At 38.3% G+C, this 25,335-nt stretch overlaps 2 protein-coding genes and 1 pseudogene across 5 annotated transcripts; 2 read left to right on the plus strand and 1 right to left on the minus strand.

The window, feature by feature from the left end:
• Positions 1-8,765, plus strand: part of LOC122362004 — a 50,689-nt pseudogene extending 41,924 nt beyond the window's left edge.
• A 761-nt stretch (positions 8,766-9,526) lies between these two features.
• On the plus strand, positions 9,527-14,723 carry LOC122361563 (ovarian cancer G-protein coupled receptor 1). 2 transcript variants are annotated; one of them, XM_043262358.1, is made up of 3 exons: positions 9,527-9,804; positions 10,947-11,024; positions 11,930-14,723. In XM_043262358.1, the coding sequence occupies exon 3, from the start codon at positions 11,987-11,989 to the stop codon at positions 13,052-13,054; it is 1,068 nt and encodes a 355-aa protein (XP_043118293.1). In that variant the 5' UTR covers positions 9,527-9,804; positions 10,947-11,024; positions 11,930-11,986; the 3' UTR covers positions 13,055-14,723. The 2 variants fall into 2 exon arrangements, with proteins under 2 accessions (XP_043118293.1, XP_043118294.1); XM_043262359.1 differs by lacking the exon at positions 10,947-11,024.
• A 1,365-nt stretch (positions 14,724-16,088) lies between these two features.
• LOC122361840 (D-glutamate cyclase, mitochondrial-like) lies at positions 16,089-25,308 on the minus strand. Of its 3 annotated transcripts, XM_043262882.1 has the most exons (13): positions 25,192-25,308; positions 23,950-24,036; positions 23,230-23,383; positions 22,547-22,745; positions 22,218-22,368; positions 21,149-21,271; positions 20,730-20,933; positions 19,939-20,199; positions 19,682-19,781; positions 18,455-18,603; positions 18,059-18,178; positions 17,039-17,193; positions 16,089-16,460 (listed from the first exon to the last, which is right to left on the minus strand). In XM_043262882.1, exons 1-13 carry the CDS (start codon positions 25,193-25,195, stop codon positions 16,320-16,322), a joined length of 1,848 nt encoding a protein of 615 aa, XP_043118817.1. In that variant the 5' UTR covers positions 25,196-25,308; the 3' UTR covers positions 16,089-16,319. The 3 variants fall into 3 exon arrangements, with proteins under 3 accessions (XP_043118817.1, XP_043118818.1, XP_043118815.1); XM_043262883.1 differs by lacking the exons at positions 23,950-24,036; positions 25,192-25,308 and adding an exon at positions 23,741-23,856 and having other exon boundaries at positions 22,694-22,745; XM_043262880.1 differs by lacking the exons at positions 23,950-24,036; positions 25,192-25,308 and adding an exon at positions 23,741-23,856.
• Positions 25,309-25,335: the final 27 nt, after the last annotated feature.

Here is a 25,335-nt window from a genome sequence, read left to right on the forward strand (position 1 = left end):
TTTAAGTGTTGAACGACAGTGGAGGGTCCAGAGGCAGAGAGGGCTATCGCTCTGTAGGGGGCGGTAGTGAGAGCATGAACGGGTACGAAGAGCTGATCCGGTGGCGGGGCAGAGAGCCAGGAGCCACCTGTTCGACTCCACTGAGCCGCAACTCCCACAATGCACTAGGCTACACGTCGTCCTCCAGCATGCGGCCGGGACGCAGGCCAAAGGGTAACTCTAAATTATGTCATTTAGTAGACTACATGTCAGCAGCCTTGAGCCTCAAATGACAGAGCACGATCATTCTGCCATGTACGCTAGTAAATTTACTCATCCTTACAGGCACTTTATGATTTATTGGTTTGTGCATTGAAGTTGCAGAAGACTTTTAGTTTTCACCAATATAGGAATTTAAGGAGGTTAAACGCAAAGGGATGGTTAACCCTAAAATTAATATTCATATGTTACTTTAAACCTGTGTCCTACTTTGGTTAAGTCAGCGGGGATCCAAAATGGCATTGGTTGTATGGACATAAACAGAAAAATTTTTCAAAATAACTTTTCTTTTTATATGTCAAGCAGAATAAAGCGTGCTATTTGAAATTACGTGAAGGAGAAAAAAAGATTTAAAAAACATTATTAAAACCCATTTTGGCTCTGTTGCTGTAAGCTGAAAATAGTCCCATTTGAAAAGGAAGATTTTAAACATCATTTTTGAAATATATAACAAATTTGGACTAATATATTTAGCATATATATATATATATATATATATATATATATATATATATATATATATATATATATATATATATATAAATATTGAAAACCATCACTGATCCACCCCCATGCTTCACTGTGGGCATGCAACAGTCTTCGAACAGGTTTGTCTTTTTTGGTGGTATGCTGACATTACCCTGGATACCGTGGCTCCTGCAAGATGTGCACCAACTCTGAATGACCCATAATGTTGTGCGCATTGCAATATATTAAGCAAAACTGTGCTGTTACTCTGCTAATTAAACTTTCACACTCTGCTCTTACTGTTGGAAAGTGCAATCAATGAAGATTGACCACCAGGCTGGTCAAAATGTGATCAAAACACTAAATAGTTTCAGTTTCTTTGTCCAACCCCTGTGTATTCAGTGTTAGTTTTTTTTTTGTTTTGTTTTTTAATTCTGTTACACCACAGACACATTGATACATCATCTACCCTGTGCATGTGTGTGAATAAGTATCTATACGTGTTCATGCTGTTCAGTTGCAAAAGCCTTTATGTACTAAAATGAAATTTTTTGTCAGATTTTAAAGTGATTAAAGTGAATTTACCGGAACTACACCATCGACCCTGATAAAAATTTCAGATGGTTCTTAAAGGCTTTTGCAACTGAACTACTTCCTTCATACTTGCATTTATTTCTATTACATTTATTTGATCAGTTGATAAATGTATTTGCTCATAAAAGTATAGATTGGTAAATATTACTATAATTTATAAATACTTATTGTTCATTTTTATATATATATATATATATATATATATATATATATATATATATATATATATATATATATATTAAAGTTCATTTTTTGCTGTGATGGCCAAGCTGAATTGTCAGCAGGCATTAATGCAGTCTTCAGTGTCACATGATTATCGATAAAAAAATTTTGGTGAATAGAAAGCATTTATTTGAAATACAGTATTTTGTTAGTTTATTGATGCGTTTATTTTTGATAATTTTAATACATGCTGCTGAATAAAGATTTTAAATTTGTAAAGACTTGCTGACCTGAAATTTAAACTATATATATATATATATATATATATATATATATATATATGTATATATATGTATATATATATGTATATATATATATATATATGTATATATATATGTATATGTATATATATATATATATATGTTTATATATATGCGTATATATATATATATATATATATATATATATATGTATATATATATATATATATATTATATTATATATATATATATATATATATATATATATATATGTATATATATATATATATATATATATATATATATATATATATATAAAAAGCTTAAAAAATAGAAGTTTATTATTTTGTTTTCAAACTCTTCAGATTCTTTAGTGGATAAAAAGAAGGTTAATTTAAAGCTGTGAAGTAAATCATCTTTTTGAAATGTCTGTTCTGGGAGTTGCAGATGCATTTAATATAACCATCATTCATTTTTCAGTTAGAGGAATGAGTGGAGATCATTTTCTTTTAGTAATCAATAGCAGGCCATGGATAGAAGTTGGACATCACGCTAGCAAACACGACATCAAGTTTAAAACCGATTCCAAGCCACAAGATTAAATTATGTTTAATGGCCCTACCTCAACTCAACCTTTCTACTTTTTCCATATTTAAGTGCAGAAGTTTTCATTAAGTGATTCTGTTGTGTTTTCCGTGCTGCGTTGGTTTATTTAGCCGTTAGCAAGTTTATAATGTGTAATGTAGCACAACGCACACGAGGGCTTCAGCTTTAAACACCGCTGACCCTCTCAGTGACTCTCACCTCCCAGCCAAAAAGCCCGAAGCTCATTTCATCAAGTCACTGTCAGCGTAATAACAAAGCGTTCGTTCTAAATGAATGTTTATTTTCAAGCGCTTCAAGCTTTCTCAGATATCCACTGCGCTGCGTAAACAAGCATTCATGTTCGTACGAACGCACACAGGAAGACTGCAGGAGCCAAAGGCCCAGTGTGTCCCATGATGACACTGTCCTCAGGAGAGCATCTTTAAAAAAAGAAGCTGGATTGCGTGAAATATAGATATGGATAGCAGTAATTAGTGGCACTAATTAATCAAATGCACTTATAAAAAATTAAAAGAGGGATAAACTGTATGTGTACTGATATATTCAGTGCTTCATTGTTGGGCAACACTTTTTTTTTTTTTTTTTTTTTTTTTTTGCAGGATTGGTCTCAGAGGAAGACTTGCGCCATCATTCCCCAGATGCTGGCTTTGGGAGCGGTGTCCATGGAAACACAGGTGAGAGAATTAACTAAATCAATACATGTTGCCTCGACAGCCTCGCTTTATTTCTTTATGTGCTTATATTTAATATGTGCCTTCCTCTACAGGCCACCGGCCCAGCTCTGCCGAATTCACCTCCAGCAGCAATTCCCCTGTCAGCTCCAAAGGTGTGTGTGTGTTACAGATGCATGCACAGCCACTTCATCAGCTAGCTATGGAAACTGCCACCCCCACACTCTTTCTCTCGCTCTCGCCACTGAAATAATATAATTAATATCTATAATTTGGAAAGACTGCTGTTCAAGTTTGGTTAACACTTTACAATAAGGTTCATTAATTAACATGAACTAAGGATGAACAATAGAGCATTTGTTAATCTTAGTTAATGCTAATTTCAGCATTGTGCATCATTAAAATGGTCAAAGAATAAAGTCTGAATACACCTAATGTTTATTGCTTGTTCTTGTTAGTTAACATTAACCAATGCTAACAAATGACACCTTTATTGTAAAGTGTTACCGGTTTTATTTATAAAGAATTTAATCATGAAGGATGCATGTGATCCATCCAAGAATTCTGAAAAGTACATCAGGATTTCCATAAAAATAACAAACAGCTTTGGTAAGAAATGTGTCTTAAGCAGCAAATCAGCATATTCTAATTATTTCTAAAGAATCATATGACAATGGAGTAGTTGCTGCTGAAAATACACCTTTGTATCACAAGAATCAATTACGAAAGTATATTGAAATGAAATTTTAATCTTTTATTTTTTTAAATTGTACTAATATTTCACAGTATTTTTCTATTTGCATTTAGCAGATACACGCAGTCTTGAAGAGTATAACTTCTTAAAAAAAAAAAAAAAATTGGCAACACCAGACTCCACCAACTTACCATCTTTACGTGCTTTCACAAAGTGGGTTTTTTTGAACAGAATAAATTATAAGCCCGTCAATGTTCTGACTATGTGAGAATGCCGTTATAGTGACCTTTGAATAATTTGGAAACTCAATTTTCTCTCACAATGACTGGTGTGAAAGTGTGGTATATGCTGCTTGCAAACAAACCATAAAAAAAGATGGTGCGCTTTTATTGAAACATCTTACATTATTTCCATCATTAACTGAAAGATCGCTTTCATAATGGTGAGAGCTATTAGTGCCTCATGTTTTCTTATGAACTCTTTAGACTGTGTGAAAGCTCCTCCTTCCTTCCTTTTTATTTTTTGTTAGTGGTGTTTGATACGGCAAGCTTTAGGTACACTTTTAATAACATTTTATTAAATTCAAATTAAATAAATCTATAAGTGCAGTTTTTGAGGATATGTTCACACTTGGCATGTTTGGTTTTTACTGTTCGCTGCAGTCGTCTGAACCACGTCTGTTTGCAGCAGATCTTTGTCAGATTGTACGACGGAGGGATTGATCATTTCATAAACTCTTCACATAAGCTTTTCACAAGTTCTCTGCTGATAAAAGCGCCATAATATGCAATAAGCACATTGTTTTGAATATTCAGCAAAAAATATACTTTATAAAAGCCCTTTGGTTCTTGTGTACGCCAAGCGATCCAAGGAACCTTAACAAGGAATCTGAATAGTCAGTGATCGACGGCTGTGTGAATTAACTGGTGTTTGCGTTTGAAAACTGCTGATGGAGGTTTACTGTAAATCACAGAACCTGGATATACTGACGTGATGCACATGAATATATCAGACTTTATATATTGCACAGCCCTAATAGAAGGGGCTCAGTGTCATTCACACGAGCACCAAACACCGTCATGGTGAGACTCCTTAAACTGAAATATGCAATAAACATTTATTTAACAACATTACATGTAACATACAACCGTAATAAACAGAACTGATAAGAAACAAATAAGAAGAAACATAGTTATTTAAAAAAAAAAAAATCTTTTCAAATTCAAGCGAAGTTTTAAATGCAATGCAGGGAATTCTGGGAATGGCAGTTTCCGTTTTTTTCCCTGTAAATTTTACAGGAATATACCATTAACAATTTATCAGGTTAATGGTATATTTTTTTGCATTGGTATATTATGGTATATTTGTAGCATTTTCAGTTTTCTATGTTTTAAAATCACCGTAAGTTTTTACAGTGTATCTTTTAATCTCTTATCTTTTAGTCTTTTATTTTTATAACGTCTTACACTCTTCCATTTCCTGTCTTCCTCCAGGTTCTCTGGACTGCCTGCAGGGCCGATCTGCCAGTCTATCCAGCGACGATGTGGTTGGACTGGGTCATGAAGGCTCACGTCTCAGTCAGTCCTCTCTGATTCCTCGTAGCTCCACCCTTCCCTGTGATGCCCTGTCTGCTTCACGCTCTTCCCAGCGGCCCACTTCTAAGCGGTCGTCCTCTCCTGGCAGTGAAATGGTCACCCTGGAGGAGTTCTTACAGGAGAGTAACGCCCTGTCCCCGCCCACTGTAAGTTGTGTAACACTAACATGTACACATAAGACATTTATGCTCCTAATTAAATTATGCCTGATATTTGAGCTATCTGACCTTGCATTAGTGATTATAGTTTGCTAATTGTGGATTATTATAATGTTTTTGAGTGCTGTGTGAAATGTTCGTAATTGGAGACCCTGAGTGCTGGACATTCACAATTCTACCAAAATGATGTAGATAACAATGTGTTTCTGTTGTAAGACATGGTGCAAGTTATAAGAAATGCATGCAAAGGATTCCCATGGTTACGAACAAATCTGGAGATTTCTAGCAAAGTTGCAGAAGTTTATAAAATATGTAAATATATCTTTTACATTAAAATTTTAACATCTTTTTAAAATTTTTATACACAGTATCACTTACTGTTATATTTAAGGCACAATATTAAGTTTATTGTATGTAAATATTAATATTATTGTAGTTATTTTATTAAATTATCCGTTATTTATTCAGTTAGTCCTTAGTTTTAAGTGAGAATGTTTTTTTTTTGTTTACCATAGGCATATAAACAAAATGGAATAAGTATTATTAGTAATATAATTTTTCGTGTTTTATGACATTTTATAATGCAAATATGGCTATTAACAAACCATTAATTATGACTTTGCCTTAATAAATTCCTAATTTGCTGCTTATTAATATTTAGTAGTTGATTGTAGGTATTGGGTAGGACTAGGGATGTAAAATATGGTACTTATACAAGTACTAACAAATAGGCATGCTAATAAGCAACTAGTTAATAGTAAGAATTGGTCCCTATACTAAAGTTTTTTTATAATAATTTAATTAAATGTGTTAAATGTTTGGTCATTTTTCCAATACTGGAATTGTGTCCCGGTAAAAACCAAATGCTTTTTGCAAAAAAAAAAAAAAAAAAAAAAAAATTATGATTTAATGTCTTTCAGGTGCAGACAGGAAGTCGAGAGGATCTTATGACTGATTATTTCACCAGATCGACTCGACCTGTCCCTCTGCGAGATGGCGCTAAAACCCCCACCAATTACGTGTCACCAACCATCAAGACTAATCCACCAGAACTAGATGGTCGGGCCCCCAAACCTGGACACAGCGTCAAACCAAGCGTTCGGCTCACAGAGACCTCCACACCTCCGTCTCATTCGCAAACCCTCCCTAACAGAGGAGCAGGACTGCGGTCCGCTCCGTTGCAACAGTCCGGTTCTCGTGGAGGTGTAGGCAGCAGCACCAACCTGAGTCGTACATTCAGCCTGGCCTCCGCAGACCTCCTCCGCTCCAACGGCCCGGACAGTTACCGCTCCGAGGCAAGTTCTCCCAGCCCAAATGATGTGGTGGTGAGGAGGTCCGGAGTAGTCACCAGAGAAAGACCAATGTCCGCTAGGCTAGCCAGTTCTTCGCCTCTGCCTGGAGACCCAGGCCACATATCTGTGGACCCCCGCCGTCTATCTCTCGCTCCTCCGAGAGATGAGTTGCCCCTGTCTAGTCCGCCTCCAGTGCACTCTTCGTCTATGTCACTGCAGGCCGAACGGGAATACGTTGGGAGCGGTAGCAGCAGGGCAGGAGCGACCCGTTCTGGACCCGCTCAAACCCGAGGAGCCCCCCATCGTGGTGAGGTGGCCATGGTGACTCCGGTCCGAGCCGTAGCGGCGCTGAGGCTGAAGGATTTGGAGGAGGAACCTCGGGAGCAAAGGCAGGCAGAGTCGCCTGTGTTGAAGAAAGCAGACACCTCAAACGTAAGCTACGCCACCAAGGAGCAGCCCACCAGCAAACCTGCTTCTCCAGACCCCAACAATGACCCTCAGACTGTTTGGTATGAGTACGGCTGTGTGTAGAACCTCAGACTTGCTGAAGAAACACGTGTGAAACTACACTGTAAACAAACAAATGCTCCAGGCAGCTCTGGGAGACTGCTCGTGTCCTTCCTCTCTAAGTTTCTCGAGGTGCTTCAAAGGCACCAGTTGCGTTTGAGGGTCTTGCACATGTTCAAACTGACCTGAAAATGAATATATGGGGCACTTGAATGTATTTTTCCCCTTTGTATCCAATCGAATGCCATTGATTTCCACAGCTCTCCGCAGCTCCATGGCAGGCCAGTTCACATTCTATTCTGAAAGAGGAAAACAAATCTTGGGCTGTGTGCTAGGAGCCACTCCCAGCGTAATTACGGAGTAGAGAATGCATCCATCTTTAGGAGGCGAAGGACAGTTGCAGGTCCATCACCGAGACAGCCTCATAGGGACCCGTTACGGGAAACAGGCTCTCTCTCATTCGCTCCCTGCTGACATACCAAACAATCTGCTCTTTTCTGCTTCTTGTGGGTGACCATGTATTCGCTGTAGGACCTGGGTTTGGCTCAGATTGTGTTCAGAAGCACGCAACGCTGAGCCAGAACGAGAAACGGACAGATCATTGGACACAAGAATAAAAAAGCACCTACCTTGTGATATAAGGTGGAAGAATGTATCGGTTTTAAGGGGGAATCTGGAGGGCTGGACATATTGCCCAGTTTCACACAAGCATTCATATTAGTACTATAAAGAAATTGAAGCTTAGTTTGGCGATTTGTTTAGTTTTGTTTTTCCAGCACACTCATTTTTTTAACACTGCACAACTGTTCTTTTACTGGTTTATTTATTAATGTCCTCGAGACAATTAATGACACTTGTTTGTGTTGTTTTGAAGTGTGTGTATGCAAGTGTATGCCTCATCTTCCAAAACTGTTTTTTTTGTTTTGCGTGAATGATTGGTTAGGTCTAATGATGTTGAACACTGGAATAATGGAGTAGTCTGCTTATCATTTTATTTTTCATAAAAGAAAAATGTAGGTAAAAAAATAAGCCCGTGGAGTCCTGGAATCCCTCGCTAATACCACCAACCTAGCACCCCTTGATCCTCGTCAGTGGTGCTTTTCCACCATCTCGTGTCACCGAATCCAACTTCTGAGGATCAGCTGGGGGCTTTCACAAGTCAAAGGCAAGAGCTGAACACCAAAGACAATGGTGTATCTTCATAGAAATATATTTGGATTGAGCATTCGCACTGGGCGTGTGAACACAAGGAGAGTCTCCTGTTTGAATGTGCACAACTACTGGTTAATAGATAAACGGCCGTTCAGTTTTTTTTACACTACTGCACATGGACATCATGAATCAGTACCTGTAAGATATTGTGTGTTTGATGTAAGGAGTAGATGCCCTAACAACCTTTTACACTTAATGTAAAGTTTATTGTGAATTATAGAAGCCTGTTAAGAAAAAGCTGTTTTCCAAAACCTGAACTCTTTGTAATAAAGCTTGTTTTTTTAAATACTCTCCAGAGTTGATTTTAGTAAATGACATGAGTACATTTTGTCTCACATGCATAATGTTTAAAAGTAATTTTACATAAAAAAAATGATGAAAAATAATAAAATAACAACGAATGAAGGGGTTGTAGCGTATCTTTAGACGCTGCTTTGATTTGACACCAAATGTTTAGTTAGTTACTCATAAACGTTTTTTTCCCATAGGTTACAAAATATTTAAATGAGTTGTTAAAGTTGTTGAAAGACCATATTAAGCAAGGAGCTAATTTTGATGAATGCAGCTTAATACTGAAAAAAAAAACCCTGATCAGATTTAGTTGTCCTGCCTTGTCTTTATGACTTGGTTGTCACAGATTTAAACTTTTATTTTATTTTTTTTTTGTAAATTAGGAAACAATTAAAGGGTTGGACAAACCTGTAATTTTTTTATGCTAGCTGAAATGTTAAATTACAATTTATTAAACGCATCTAGTCTCACAAAAATGCGTTAAAACGTTATAGGACGTTGAAGTGTGAGTGTTAGAGGAATGCAACAGTTTGAAACGAGTCCTTTCCTTTGCGCCGGGTCCAAACGCTGTGAACAGTTCCACTGAGGAAACCTTAAAGGTTGCATGCATCAGATACATAATTACCCTTATTCCCGAAAGGTAGATAAACGGTGAGCTATGCGACGGAGATGCCTACCTAGACAGCACTTCTGACATTATTCTGACTGCGTGCATGCGGTCTAGGCGGGTTAGCCTCCTATAGGGTATGAGACACATCCTGTGTCTGTGGAAGGCACCGATGAGTGGTTCTGAGTAATTTCGCGCATCATCACGTAAAAACTGTTTACGCAATTTAATTCCCCCCTTTCCGATTCGACAACCCCGGAACCCGGGAGCGACGTTATTTCTGAAAAAAAAAAAACTCCCACGAGTAAACGAAAAGAAACACGCAAATGTGAATGACAGAGTCGGTGGAGCGATTGAGCTTGAGGATGTTTATCACACTTCAGAAATGCCTCGAATGAGTCGCGGGGGATTAAAACCAGCAATCTCAAGGTAATGTACTTTTATTAAATCTGAAAAAACAACAACATTAATATTGTAGGTACAGCAGCCTAATTGTTGCTACAGTAAACATGTTTAGTATTACGTTCTACTGTCAAAAAAGCAGGAGACAGGGATGCATAGACAGGAACTGTTTTTGGCAGAAAAAAAATGCTTACCATGCTATTCGTAAAGCACGCGTATAAACGATGCTGATTAATCTTTTATAGCTTTCCGACATCTATTTGTAACGCACTTTTAAAATTATTGTAGGCTGTCCGCCGAATCATTTTAAAAACTACTATGCGACACATACCACAACAGAGAATCTATAAATCGCACCTCTGATCAGCATAGGCTACTGTCTGTGAAAATATTCAGACACATTTATTGCCTGTTCCAATTGTATAATCATATAGGCTACATACCCCCAAACTAGTAATGAATTGCGCACAATAGAGCAATACCACAATATTAGCCAACATGTACTATATAGGCGAGTTTTGTTTTCTGTAGGCTATTGCAACATGTTCAACTTTTGTCAAAATGCAACCGGTGGGATTACAGCAAATGATTTTACATTGGTTAAACGTTTCCAAATTAAGAGGCACGTTCAAGCACGCGTTGCTTTTGCTTTCCTTATGATGTTATTATGGTTTAAGACAATCAGTCCCTAATAATCGGCGACAATTAGACTAAACATGCTCTGCTGTTTGTTGTTTTTTTTGTTTTCTTCATAATTTTAATTTATGCGAGAACTGGGTGTGAGGAAATATACATCATCTAACCTAGAACCTTTCTATTCCTGCGGCGTAACAATAACAAAAAATGCGCGCGAGTGTGTGTGTGTGTGTGTTGTGTGTGTGTGTGTGTGTTTGTGTGAATATTTAGATAAACATTTGGCTTCGGATTCTGAATTGATAAGATACGCTTGGAGCTATTGTAGACAGATTGTAACACACTTCGACTGCATTTTGCATTGATCAGCAACCACAATCATATTGCAGTTTGGCGGGAAAAAAGTATACAATTAGTAACGATTAACGTAACTGTTGGATGACTGACGCAGTGTGTGTTTAAGAACACCCCGTACCCCAAAGAATAGTATCTCATTGTTGCCTCATGCTGACCAAATCATTTTCTGTTCTAAACAGGAAGTGAACTGTTATCAAAAGGGACTTCATCAAAGTTTCATAGAGGAAAACGGCTTGGGAAATGTCAAATCTCTATAGGTAAGCCTCTTATATAGATGTTGAAGCTGGCTCCATATAGAATATAAAAGACAGATGTGCCTTCTGAGAACAGAAAGCAATTATACTGAAAAAAGCTTTTTAAGAGTGAGTCTGGGTAATGCTGCTGTATTTACGCGTATGATGTTTATCATGACTGAGCGGTGTCGTTTATTGCTTAGAAGCAGGGGCAAATTCTTAAGCATTTAATGGATTGTCGATGAAACATGTTGTTCACGCTGCATTATTAGTCTCTGTTGTGTTCCACAGTAGTCGCTGCAGTCAAGGTCTCAATCCCACTATATCTAACACCTTTCATTAGCCAGACATGTGAACCAGGCCATGGTCGGGTCGAAAAGAGCAGTTTATGTTAGTCAAATCTAAGACACGAATTAGGATTTATAGATAAGATATTTAAGATGCTTTAATTGCGTTGCACAGGCTCTGCCCACCAAAAAAAACGCCTACACAGAGATGTCAAAGCCAAATGGAAAATACCTGTCGTGTAGCTGGATTCGTCATATGGCATATTGTGAAAGTAGTAGATGAGTTATAATGACAATACCTTTTCCTGTACGTTTAGAGTAGTTTAGAGGTTGAAAGACACAGCCCACACGCAACACGCTTATAATGGTGCTGCCATCTTGATAACATCACCAGAAAGTTATTTTCACGCATGCTGTACAACTGTCTGCTTGAACTGGGAAAAAAATGTTTGACAAGTATTTACTAAAAGCCAGCAAAAGTGTATAATGTTTTAAGATAACCTTTACAGATGAACTCAGCTTTCCCATGATGTCCAATACGTACCTCAGAATCTCAGTGAAAGCTGCAGCTTATCAGAGCTGCATGAAAACCGTGGTGGTATTTGGACACACTAATTATGCTGTTTTGTTTGCTTCTCACAGAATCCGTGGAATGTGGTTTGGATCTCAATCGATTACGAACTTACCGACATTTGTTGAATGAGACTCAGCGAACATGAGGTTGGAAAGATGAACATGTCTGAGGAGCAAATAAACTGCACTATAAGCCACGAAATTCACCAGTACCTGTTTTCGGGTGCATACATCCTTGTCCTGCTCGTGGGTCTTCCCGCCAATGCTTACTCGCTCTACCATGCCTGGCTGCAACTGAAAGCCCACAATGAGCTGGGGGTCTACTTGCTAAACCTGACCATATCTGATCTGCTGTACCTGGCCTCCCTGCCCCTCTGGCTCCAGTATATCTTCCAAGGGGATGACTGGAGCGGCTCGGAGTGGCTCTGTCAACTGTGTGGTTTCCTGCTCTACGAGAACATCTACGTCAGCATTGGCTTTCTCTGTTGTATCTCCATTGACCGTTACTTGGCGGTGGTCTACCCTTTCCGTTTCTCGGCTTTCCGAACGGTACGAGCAGCAGCGCTGGTCAGTACGGTGGTCTGGCTCAAAGAGCTTGCCGTAGGAGTGGTGTTCTTCCGGCACAAGGAGCTCAGCAGGGACAAGCACAACCAATCCGTGTGCTTTGAGCACTATCCCATGAAGTCATGGGAGTACTCAATAAACTACTACCGCTTTTACATAGGTTTCCTGTTCCCTTTAGGAATCCTCTCCGTGTCATACTTTAGAGTGCTTCGAGCAGTGGGCAAGAGTGCAGGCACGCAGACTGCCCAGAAAACTCGCATCAAGTACCTGGTGACCAGCACCATCATCATCTTCCTGGTTTGCTTCTCACCATACCACGTCTTCCTACTGGTACGCACCATATTGGAGCGGGACTGCGACTTCATCGAGAAAATTTTCAACTACTACCATTTCTCGCTGTTGCTTACTAGTTTTAACTGCGTCGCCGATCCGGCGCTCTACTGTTTTATCAGCGAGAGCGCTCAAAAGGAAATCCAGAAGGCTCAGGAAGCTTGCACTCGGGTACTCTGCTGTTGTTCGAAAAGTCACGGAAGGTTCAACACGCACTCGACTGAGCTCGCAGTCACCAATGATAATGCTACAGGTACCTCAGTGGTAACACTCTTGCAGCAGGTCAAAACCGACGTTTAAATATTATGTATCTCTACAACGGGCTCAATACCGTTTAGCCACAGCTGCTGCGTGCTATTTTTTATTTTGCAACATTAGCCTACTTTGTCAGAGTCAGTCCTGTATTTTGTTCTAAAATTAAACTGCAATATTTCATGGTTTTGGGAAGCTAACATGCTACTGTTACGTGGTGTAATTCTCAGGGATTGCTACCTTGATAATCGCCAGTGGTTGACATTTGAGGTTTTAGTAACCGAAGCTAAACTTTGTCGTTACCGTTCCAAGTCCCTTTAGCTATACATGTGCATGTAGTGTCCAAGACTAAACCCAATTCTGCTTTCAAACTTCATTGGTTTCAGTTCCTTTAATACCGCACGTCACCAAAAAATTACATTTCTGTCAGAATTTACTTACCCTAATGCCAATGACCTGTTGTTAGCACTTGCAGATCTCTTTTTGCACATGCAAACTTCACAAGCCAGATTTAGCTACGAACCAGTGGCGTACAGTTCATCGGTGTCTAAAACCAGGCACAATGCAACTTGGTGAAACTATATGCATGCTTAATGCTGGTTTGCAAAGATGAGAAAACTAAATTAAATATCTAAATTGTAGTTGTACGGCTTTTCATGGACTTTGCATGTGATGAACTTTTATGGTTCAATAACAACATGCTTACAATATGCTCTTATTGTAGAAAAAGAAAGTAACAGCATCTTTTGGTATTCCATGGTAAAAAATTAGTCATTCAGGTTTGGAACATTATGAAGGTGGATAAATGATAACAGAATTAGAATTTTGGGGTGAACCTTTCCTCTAAGGAAACAACAGCAATGAAGTTGTTTATTTGTTGCCGTCTCACCTTTTACATGGATAGACATGGAGCACACACACACAGTTAACAAGCAGCAAAAAAGTGTGCAGTGTGGGTGTGAAGGGTCAGCCACCTCCAAACAGACCATTTGAACCTGGACGGCTTCCCACTGTGATTTCATATCCAGAGAAAATAGATGAGGTGAGAAGTGATTGATTGATGCTTGCTTCCAGCAATCATGGATCTTCTGTTTGCTCAAACCGCTGAGGTAAATAAATAAATGAGTGTTTGGGTGCAGCGTTTACATTTTTATTATGGAAGTGATCACAGCTAATACCAGGAGTTTAAATGAAAGACGCGTTCTAAAAGAACATACATGTGGAAGTGTTCTCTTTTTCCTGCGCATTCAAACCATGTTTACAATGAATACTCAAGCATGCAAATTGAATGTAGGCTGCATGTAACTAAATCAAGGTCGTTTTCAGGTTATTTCATTGATTTTAGATAGCGAGCGCAGTTTTGGTTCAAATTTGGGACTTTTTCTTATTATTGGTTGTTTGTTGCACATATCACTGCCAATGATTGTATTGTTGCACAGTACACGGAGACAGAAACGGTGCTGTGATGTATCGCAGGGGTGTAACAGGTACACAGAAATTAATTTGACTATAGGCACCGTGTTAGCTAAACAGATTTTTGTAAGATAACATGTTCTCTCTAGTCTGTTAATTGAATTTTGGTTTTGTTTGGTTTGTTAGCCTCAAGGGCACAAAATAATGAAAATAATAGGTAAAGCAAACCCTTGCAGCGGCGGCAAATATGATATATGTGGTGCAAAAACATGATTAAATCTGTGTTACACTTTCTCTCTCTCTACTAGTCAGACTTCTAGCTTTCTTGTCTGCATATTTGGTGAATGAAAATGAAGTTTCTTCAATTAATAATAATAGTAATCATTTTATGTATACGTATGTATATGTCAAGTCATTATTAAAGACTAAAATTTGTCCCATAGGAATACTAAAATTAGGCCTGAATTATTAATAAAATAACTTATCCCTATAATGTGACCCGGACATGATAATCAACTCACCTTTAAAAAAAAACAAAAAAACTTAGAGATGGCTTTTTGATTCGTTTTTTTTTTTTTTTTTTGTGGCTGTACTTGAATCTACTGGAAGCAGAATTGTGACATTAATTAAATGTGCATAAACAGAAACTTAAATACATATGGGATTAATTACTATACAATAATATTCCCAGTAAAACCATTTAAAAAAAAAATTGAGAGATTGGCCTATTTATTTTGTTTTAATGGTTGTTAGTCTGGTCCCAGAGAAATGTTTAATACTTTCAGGTGTAACCAGAGCCATACTAATTAAAAGTCTGCTGTTTATTTGCCTTTATGATTAAGGGTTTTGGGATTGTCTTCTCCAATGTTGATTTTGGTTGAACCTTGGAAGAGAGAAAGACGCTTAACTCTAAAAAGTTCAATGATAATACACAAATTTCCAAATAACATGAATGTGTTATGTAACTTGGATCTGAGCTAAAACAGCTGCCCGTACTTTACACAACAAGCGAGTTGTGTAATGTGTTTTTTTTTTTTTCTTTGAAGAACAGCATGAATATTATGATATTAAGTATCTAAAAATCACAATAGCCAATAAAGTACCACCAAAGATAGTAACCAAATATGCCTATTAATTAGATTTAATCAGGCATTTCTATCGCCTACTGTGGCTTCCATGTCACTGCATAGATAAAATCACATGGTTTGGTGTAGTGTGATCCATTTTTTTTTCCAATGATGATATCGATTACTTCAAAGACTGAAGAATACCCAAGGCGTGTCACTTGTATAGTTTTGTTCAGGGAAAATACAACGCTTAAAATGGCCGATTAATCATAAGAAGCCCCGCCTTTTAAATAAAACAGCCAATCGCTGATCTGTGACGTCAGCGCATCACCGCATCTGCAGTTAGAAGTTCTGGTTGCTATAGAAACTGATCTTGCCTCTGAAATAAGCTTTTTATAACGTTATTTGAGCAAAATAAACAACTTATTACAGATTTTGCCAGATTTCATTGGCGATTTCAAATATGAAATTTAAATCGTAAGCTTAGTGAACACTTTGGGAGAATTTGATGTTTCCCAATACAAAGCGATAGGAGCTGCACTTGAATGCCCGAAAGGCATTTTTAAAGATGGTCGCCTGAATAAATCGACTGAATAAGGACATGAAATTAACTGTTTATTCATTCAAACACTGCATACAGCAAGAAATAGGCTAAAAAGTGAGCAGCAGATTGTTAAGAATCAACAAAATGTTACAATGGCAGCTCTTTCTATACATTCACATATTCATATTTCTCTGGGAGGATATACAAAGAAGCCTGAGTCGGCTCTGGAACAAGTCACCGATGTGCATCTTGGTTCCTGTGGCTGTGTGATGTGTCGTGACGTAGGTCACTATAACGTCAGATTCCTAAGCCGCTGTATGATGTCAGAATGGTAGGGATGAAAGGTCAATCCATCCACCTCCAGTCCCAGGTTTGCCGTTTTACCGCTGCGGACGCCATATTTCACCAAAATGTGGAGCATCTCTTCCTCCTGTTTTTTTTTTTTTTTTTTAAACAGAAGCACCACATCAAGTCATTTTAGTCTTTGCAGCTGGATTTTGGTGTCTTCAATCTTTGGTAATGCATTCAGTGGTCTTTTATTTTAAGCCACATGTGGGAGTGGGAATTTTAAAAACAGGAAAAGTGTTATTAAAGCGTCAATCCTTAGCGGCCACTGAGGCGAAACAACATGGTGGACGCAGAAAATATTTAGGCTAACAGAAAGGAATGTGAATATAGGGTTAACGGGCTGGTTCCAGCCGTTGCGGCCGTGATGATTATAACGTACACTGGCAGAGGTTCTGAAGTGGTCTGCAGCTCACCGCAAAAATAAAAATGGCTAGTGTTGACTGGAAGCAGCACTGTGAAGCGCCTGCAAGTTTTATACCAGTGCACTTTCACTGAAAATCAAATGGGACAAGTTAACAGCTTGAGGTTATATTATGAGGTGCTTAAACTCACCCTTAAGCCGAACGCAATAGGTTTTTGAGAAGAACGGATGTTAAAAGTAATTTAGGACTGCTTAGCCATCATGATCATCAATTATTATTTGATAATACTGTGGTGTACCTTGGCTACAGTCGGCAGGCAGGCTGTCCACAGGCTCAGTTGATCAGGGGTCAGTGACGGACCCAAACCACGGTGGAGGTAGCGCCAGTGTATCGGGCAGAGATTGAGAACATACAGAGCACAGGCGACAGCATAGCCACCCCAGTTAGACACTCCTACACAGGAAGCAGTCGTTAGGTAAGCTAAGAAAAGTTCACGGTACACTATCATTGTGGTGCGAATACAAGCATTCGCAGAAACCAAAATAGACGCTCTTTCAATCATAACGTTTGAAATAATTAAGGTCTCTTATGTTCGCCAAGGTTACACTTTATTTGATCAATATAGAAATGAAAACCGTATTATTGTAAAATATTTACATTTATAATAACCGTTCTATTTTAATGCGTGCTAAAATGATATTTAGTCTTGCGACTGCAAAGGTTAATTTTCGGCAGCCATTACACTACAGTATTCTTACACAATACACTACCATTCAATATTTTGGGAGCAAATAAAAGAAAAAAAATTTAATTAAATTAAATCGAAGCTAGTAACAGTATCATTTCTTTAATGCATTAAATTAAATCAAAGGTAATAGTGAATCAGTTTTTAACGTTAGTTAAATAATTTAAATAAAATGGTTCATTGAACACACACACAATGTCTAACCATTCTCCAAACAGCTTAACTTGCATTAAATTTGAAACATTAATTTATATAGCATCTAAATGCACAAAAAGTGCATTTAAATAAAAATAGAATTCAATATATTCTTATTATTGTCAATGCTCCATTCTATTCTTAAGCATGCCTAAATGTCAATTAAATGTGTATATATCTGTGATCCACTTCTTATGATATTGGAAACTAACACTTTTTTTTTAAGCCCCCTTGAGAAACTAGTCGTTCACGCTAGGTGTGAAACTCAGTACCACTTTGTGACCACATAGGCTGTATTTAGGTGCAGTGTGCTTTTTTTCCCCAGCAGACAGGAAGCATGTATGCACATTATGCCACCTCTGTGTGAGATGCGCTTACCTGCTGTAATGGCAAAATCAGCAGACACGTCACACGCAATCAGATTTCCATTAGGCATGTATGCTTTAACTGCTGCTTTGACTTTGCCCATACCAAGCTCATTACCTCCATCTCCGATCCCTGCACACACACACACACACACACACAATTAATCCTGTTCCAAAGAGGTGACAGATCTCATTAAACCGCTCCCTGATGCCAACCGAACTTATCGTTAATTGGGAAAAAGTTGGCGATTCAAGCATCGATTGCGATCGTTAAAGAAGATTAGGACACGGACTATATCAGAGAGGGTCTAGATAAAACCTCAATCAAAATATACTTCTATTTATATTCCACAGTAACGTTTGCTAGTAAGTTAATCACAGTGTTTTGGCGTGTTGAAGCTCTTGTTACCTGTAGTAGTGATACCAGCGATATTGCCGGCAGTGGTAAAGAGGTCATCTATTGGGTCGACTAAATGCTTGATGTTCACCCCCCTCATGTTGTAGTAGTTCCCGTCGGTAGCCCGGCCGCTGCGTTCTATTGCCACCAAGTGGTCAAACCTTTTTAGTATACAGAATTTCAGTTAATCGTGAAAAAACGAGACATGAGCTGTGCTGGGAACAGCATGGTCTTTCTGCTGCGGTCTAGCACGTATACATTTTCTGAATGCATAAAACGCACGAACGCCCATCAACCTTGCATTTATAGAATTACGTAATATTTCCATGCATTTAAAGAAAGAGATGTTAACAAGTCAGTAAAAGTTTAGCTCAATTGACAGCTTTTGTGATATAGCGTTGTATATTGATTTCCATATCCATTATTATCTTTAAAAGCAATATACTGCAGCACTTACAATCAATGAAAACCAATGGAGCCTATTTAGGAACATTAAAATACTCACTATTTCAAAAGTTTAGCGATAAGAGCTGCATAATTATAAAACCGCATTTCACTGTAACCTCAAGTCAATTTTTTTTGTGGTAATTATTATGCCACAAATGCTGTCGAAATCCGGAATATTCCTTAAATAATACATTAAGTAAGGAATAATGCACAGTCATTATCACAAAATAAACCTCAACATCACCCTGAAATGAATTATTTTATGATAATGATTGGCTGACTGTACATTATCCATCTGATTTTACAGCTAATGACTGAATAACTACATAAATGGCCATGAAATATTGATTTGAGATGGAAAAGAGGCCACAGATTGGTGAGATACATGAAACTACCGACAATCAGTTATACAGTTTAGCAGCCATTATACAAAATTGTATCATGTTGAATGCTTAAATCTGATTGGCTGACACAAATTCTCAAGCGTGAACATTGCGAACACTGAAAAACCTTTATAAAAGGATATATTTGGCCATTAACTTTTAAATGCATCATTATGCAGACACATGAGGACAGTTCATGTAATTAAATGTAAAGTAAATGTAATTGAAATGAAGCAATTATGATGAATACATCCCAAAACCTGTGTACCATTCTGTTACATGAAAAGTATGTACTTTTTCTTTATTAAAAAAGATGTACTTTTAGGGGATAAGAAAGTAGGTGGGCAAATTGGGATGCAGCACAAGAGAAAGAAGAGTTGATGGAAAATGAGATCGAACTGCATTACACCTGGGCTTAGTGGGATCTCCATCACGGCACAGGAAGTGAAGTGCTGAGTCAGGGCCATTACTCTGGAAACTTATTACTGGCACAGCGGTCTTTATCACACCTGTTAGTGAACACACACACACACACATCATGGTACAGTAAGACCCTGAACTAACCAGACCCCTAAAATCTCAATTTGCATGTGGCTTCATCACGTCCGAGTAGCACAACTGAAAAATATATTTAAAAAAACACTAAATCAGCAACAATTAAGGCACCTTTCTTCACAGCATCCCGCACGATGTGCTGATTCATCTCCAAAGCACGCTCATCCGTCACGATGACCACCTCTTTGCGGAGCGCTTGAAGCATGGCTGCCATGGCGATGGCCCCGGGCGGGCCATCAGTCTCTTCAGGGGGGTTGTGCATGTAGTGTGTGGGAAAACCAGTGGTGATGAGGACAGAGGAGGAATGGGACAGAGAGAGACTGGCCTTCAGGAGCTCATCCTGCAAGAACAGGGCCCGGATACCTCTCGAACCTGTAGACAAACCAGTTTACACTGATGTCAAGGCATGATGAAACGGAACTAGCAACAGATCTTTTTCGCATTGTAATAGAAATTATGCAAGTAAAAAAAAAATATGGATGGGTACTTGGAGTTTACAATGTTGAGAAATTCATGCTTCCAGGGACATTATTGGAAGTAACTTTTATAGTACTAGTAAATATTGTGTCACCAGAAAGATGAAATGGTTTCTTTTAAAATTTATCCCAAGCCATATACAGATTTAAGAAAAAGATTGATGATGAGAGTATTTTTTTTTTCTGGTGTATTTTTAGGTTTTAGTTTTGTTTAGTGTTTTTATTCTTATTAAATAAGTCATTATTTTGTATAATAATAATAATAATAATAATCTTGAATCCAAAACTTTTCTAGACGTTTTTATATGTATTACCTATTTTACATTAAAAATATTACACACATTTATATACATAAACAGAAAATATAAACGCATTATACTTTGCATCTCTTTATTTTTAGGTGGTCAGAATCGTGCTGCTTCATACCTGGGTCTTCAACAACAAGCTCCTCAATGGCTCGAATTTGTTGAACAGCTCTTTTGCTAGCAATACTGTAATGCTGAGGATTCTGGGAAATGCAGAAACTCAAAGGGCATTGCGCTGGCTCAAGAGTTCGGGGCGAAATGGTTTCCGCCTTTTGATCTGTGATGAACATGCAGCCAGGAGAGTGCGTGAATGCCAGAGAGGGCTCTGCAACATTCAAAAACAAAAGGTCAACATGCAGTTCTTCTCCTACACGCTGCATAAAAATGATCAGCGAATGCCGCAAAAATAACATTAAAAAGAAACAAAACCCCAAGTGTACTGAAAACCCAGTGACATTAAATCTTAAAAGGTGAAGTGTGCAATGTCTACTCAACTAGCGGCACCGAACACCACAACTTCATTTTTGGTGGAAACCTTACTGCAGCTCTGTACAGCTTCAACACCGGTGATCCCACAGGCCCAGAACACAGGCACGTCACCGGTACACTGCTTCACTGGGTCCCCATAGTCTGGTTGGGACAAGTCCTGGATACCCAGCAGCTCTACGGGAGAATCAAGGGTGTTTACGAGAGAGGTCCAAGCCCCTTTAAAAATGTTAACAGTTGAAGTATGTTTAGACATGTTTTGATCAGACACACAGTAAAGCATTACAGATGGGCTCTTAGGAGCAAATTCCATCATTAGTCATATCCTCCGTGAACCTGCTCGGTATTTACAAAGGTCTCAAAAAGTATTTAGACACTTATTGTCATTGTCACAGTGTCTTGGGCAGAAGCAATGGTTAAAGTGAATTGAACAGCTGTGTGTTTGTATCATTAATGCACAAGTCATCAATTAATGTAGTCGAGAGGATTCTTATGTTTTTATCAGTTGTTTGGACTCGTATTCTGACGGCACCCATTCACTGCAGAGAATACATTGGTGAGCAAGTGGTGTAATGCTAAATATCTACAAATCTGCTCTGAAAGGGAAACAGTACACCTTAGATGGCCTGAGGGTGAGAAAATTTTTCTTTTTGGGTGAACTATTCCTTTAAATGAAATAAAATAGAATAAAGACGAAAAACAAAAAAAGTATAAACATTTCCTTGAGAACTAACTCAAATAAAATAACTTTAAAGTACTACCATTACTAAAGTGTAAAATAAATATACATTCAAATAAAAAAAAAAAAAAAAAAAAATCAACAAAACAAATGAAAACTTAATTTTTCTACTTTTAGTTAACTGAATATATAATAGCACTATAATAGTATACACACACACACACACACACAAAACAACTAATCAAATCAAGGGCATTTTATAAAGAAAAATATAGAACAAACTGTTTTTAACCAAAAGGTTTTTAAAGCATTTCTTTCTGTCCAGCTATTTTTGGCTATATAAAAGTTTAGCTGCTTGATATTCAAAATTGGTGTCTCTTATGTTATTTAATGTAATGGTTTGTAGTGCAATCCGTTTTACTGTTTGCAGCACGTTGCACATACTAGGGTCTCCGATATGGACAGGGGCTCCGTGTGCCAGTGGGATCACGTGTGTGCTTTGAGCCGCAGCATCCAGCTTGTCTTCTGGTACTGGTCTCATAGTCACCACCATCGGACAGTTAAACTGACCCGCTCTAATACAAGCTACTGAGGTCTGCAAAAACAAAGCAAAACAAAAACAAGCATAAGCACTCCGACCCAAAGCATTTTCTTTTTGGTCATTTTTTTTCAATTTCAAAACAGCAAAAAACATCTGACACAAGCAAAACCAAGTAATAAGCTGTAGGCGATGCAGAACATAGACGTAATCCGGGCCCGAGGCGGTCACCGACCTTGTACATGCTGACATTTTTACCCTGTTCCACATTTCTCACTGGAACCCCGGCGGCCTTCAAGGCTGACTCAAAACCAAAACTACAGCCGAGGTAGAACGTAACCATGTCCTGGAGTTGAGGAGTGTAAGAGGATAAACTAGAGACCTTCTTCATCAGAATGCCGTTTTCAAACACGCAGTACTCTGGACAGTCCTCCCTGAGAGAAAGACCGCGCAACGCATTAATTAAAATGTTTTTAGAAAATGTTGATAACCAAACAGTAGCTTTTGACTTTCGAAAAAAATGGAAGTCAGTCAATGGCTAACGTCAACTGTCTGGTTATAAACATCACGTTCGCAACAGAGGAAGGAAATACAGTTTTGTATCGATATGACGACGGAATCGTTTTTATTTTTGAGTAAACTATCCCTTCAACAGTTGTCCAGTCCATTTTTTTTCCTAGTCTATCTCTGGGTGTAATTATTAAATAGCAAGATAACATTAGAACACTTCATAGTAAAAGGAAAATTAATCTTTTACAGCCGTCTGTGACTAAACATAATCGGTTTAATCTCCTATTAAACCAGATTTATTTTATGTATTTCCTCAATAGTTGGTGTATAAAAAAGTTGGTGGATAAAATAAAAGCATGTGGGTCAGGGGTTTGATTTCTGTTAGCGAACACTTTGGTATGAAGATACCTGATGTCAGTTCCTGTGGCGAGGGGGCCACAGCTCCATTCTCCACATTTGGTCCTGTACAGCAGGGGAAGGGGGCTGCTGTTAGCTCGGCAAAACTCCTCAAAGTCATCGGCGAGATCTTTGTGCAAGATCACCACGTTAGCCTGCTGATATCCTGTCAGTGAACACGGTAATATTCTCTGAGAGACATCTCCACGCTTGCAGACTTGAAATGTACAAACATTTTCTAAATGATCTAAAAACTATTGGTCTTCAAGAACGTTCGCGGTGTCATAAAGCAGTAATCATGCGTTATTTGTTCACTATATGCAGAAAGCCTTGGCACAAATGATTTGAATCATTCATTTACGCTTTCACTGTATTTGCAGCATTCACTTTCTGTAAACAATGCATTCGCTGATGATTTCTCAGTTTGGAAGTTAACAAAACATGAATCCCAGCATAAATCATAATCTTCTTCATACAAGATTTTCTGTGCATTTACTAGACATACTACGGCATCTAATCATACCTGCAGCGATACCAGAAGTGTTCTTAATATCCCGACTCTGCAGACGAATAATGCTCCGCAGAGCGCTGGGAGATAGACTCTCTGACTGCCACATGCTAAATCTCGTGCTTTACGACAGCCTGACACTTTAAAGTCCGGCTGGTTAATGAGTCTGAGCTGATGTAACCCACTGCTGTAAATGTTAAAACCAAACCACTTGTAAATCATACCTGTCTTTATGTTTGATCGGGTGCTGTACTTCAGGCCTTTCAGTCGAACAGCATGACTGAGAATATTTGTTGCACATTTCAGCAGCCCTGCAGAAAACACCGGTCACAGATTACTGATCAGGGAGATTCAGAGACTGATTTCGAGGCCAAGAACAGCCATGTTTTGTGTATGCATATATACTTAGTGAGAGAAGGAACGGAAAAAGTTTTCTGTTGACATGAACTTTCGCTGCGCAATATCAAGATTTAAGGTTTTAATTTACATCGGGAACGCCAGGGATAAATACAGCGGTTTTGAGTCCATCCATAATATTGTTTTCTCTGTGGGTTTTGCATGGTAGGATCATTTTTGTGTGCACCAAAACTTTTTTTTTTTTTCTATAGCTGTTGAGTGAACGAGGACAAAAAAATAAAACCATAAATGGCATACAATGAGGCAGGATAACTACATAATAATAATAATAAAAGGTACACTGTAACCAAAATGGTGAACTTTGAAATTTAATTGTCACTTCTGCAGTATGACAAACGATTGTGTGCGTGTGATTTTTCTTTTTTTAATTGACTAAATGACTTGGTCTAAACAATATGTCTTCATGACTTGTTTTTGATATTTTGTCTACTGTCAGAACTTTAAAGTACGTAATAAGCCGTTTAATGTCATAACGTATAAAATGTGACATGTTCCACTATCGTTTACACTGTAGTATCACGTTAACGGAAAGGTTGCAGTTGAAATTAACTTTCCGTTAACGTGATGCTAGTTATTGCTATGCATTAAATATGCAGCAAGCAGTGTGACAACTAACCCCGCTCTCAGACATACAGAACTGTGGGAAAGTAAACGGTGCGACCGTCAACATTAGGTTTTTACGCAATTATAGATTGCCGCACATTCATTTTTATCCCCTGTCATTAAAACCGTTAATAGTTAATTTTAAAAAAATCGGTTTAAATAGTTGTAGTCACGTTTTAATACGTCACGCCATCGGTGTTACGTCAGCAGCGCTCGTGCAACTCTTCACCTTGGCGCCGCTGGTAAAGCCCGACAGATTTGAAAACGCTAAACTATAATAAACGCGTGTAACGGTAATGCTGCAGATAACGGAAAATAGAAGCGACGCTTCCGCGATTGCCTCTTAAAAAAAAACGCGACCTGTATACTTAGCAGACACGCAGTTATCCACGCCGATTTCGATTTGGCGGCGACACGACGTTAACTCGAGTATTTATCAAACTCACCCATCTCCGCGGATCAGAAACGACGGCAGAAGGTCAACAACGATTCCATTTTAGAAGAAAACACAAAATGGCCAAAACCGCAGGTACTGGCTTTACGCGTGCGGGGGCGCCAAAAACTCGCTCAACAGACCAAATGCAAGACAG

Source organism: Puntigrus tetrazona, chromosome 17 (genome assembly GCF_018831695.1).
Source record: "Puntigrus tetrazona isolate hp1 chromosome 17, ASM1883169v1, whole genome shotgun sequence".
NCBI lineage: Eukaryota > Metazoa > Chordata > Actinopteri > Cypriniformes > Cyprinidae > Puntigrus > Puntigrus tetrazona.

Bases quoted from the DNA above. Each gene is read 5' to 3' on its own strand.
- LOC122361563 (XM_043262358.1), top strand. From the start codon at position 11,987: ATGAGACTCAGCGAACATGAGGTTGGAAAGATGAACATGTCTGAGGAG.
- LOC122361840 (XM_043262880.1), bottom strand. From the start codon at position 23,834: ATGTGGCAGTCAGAGAGTCTATCTCCCAGCGCTCTGCGGAGCATTATT. The intron at 22,746-23,229 runs GTATCTTCATAC...TCTTTCTCTCAG, and splicing joins GCCACAGGAACTGACATCAG to GGAGGACTGTCCAGAGTACT. The intron at 18,179-18,454 runs GTAACAAGAGCT...GTGTGTGTGCAG, and splicing joins CGCTGGTATCACTACTACAG to GGATCGGAGATGGAGGTAAT.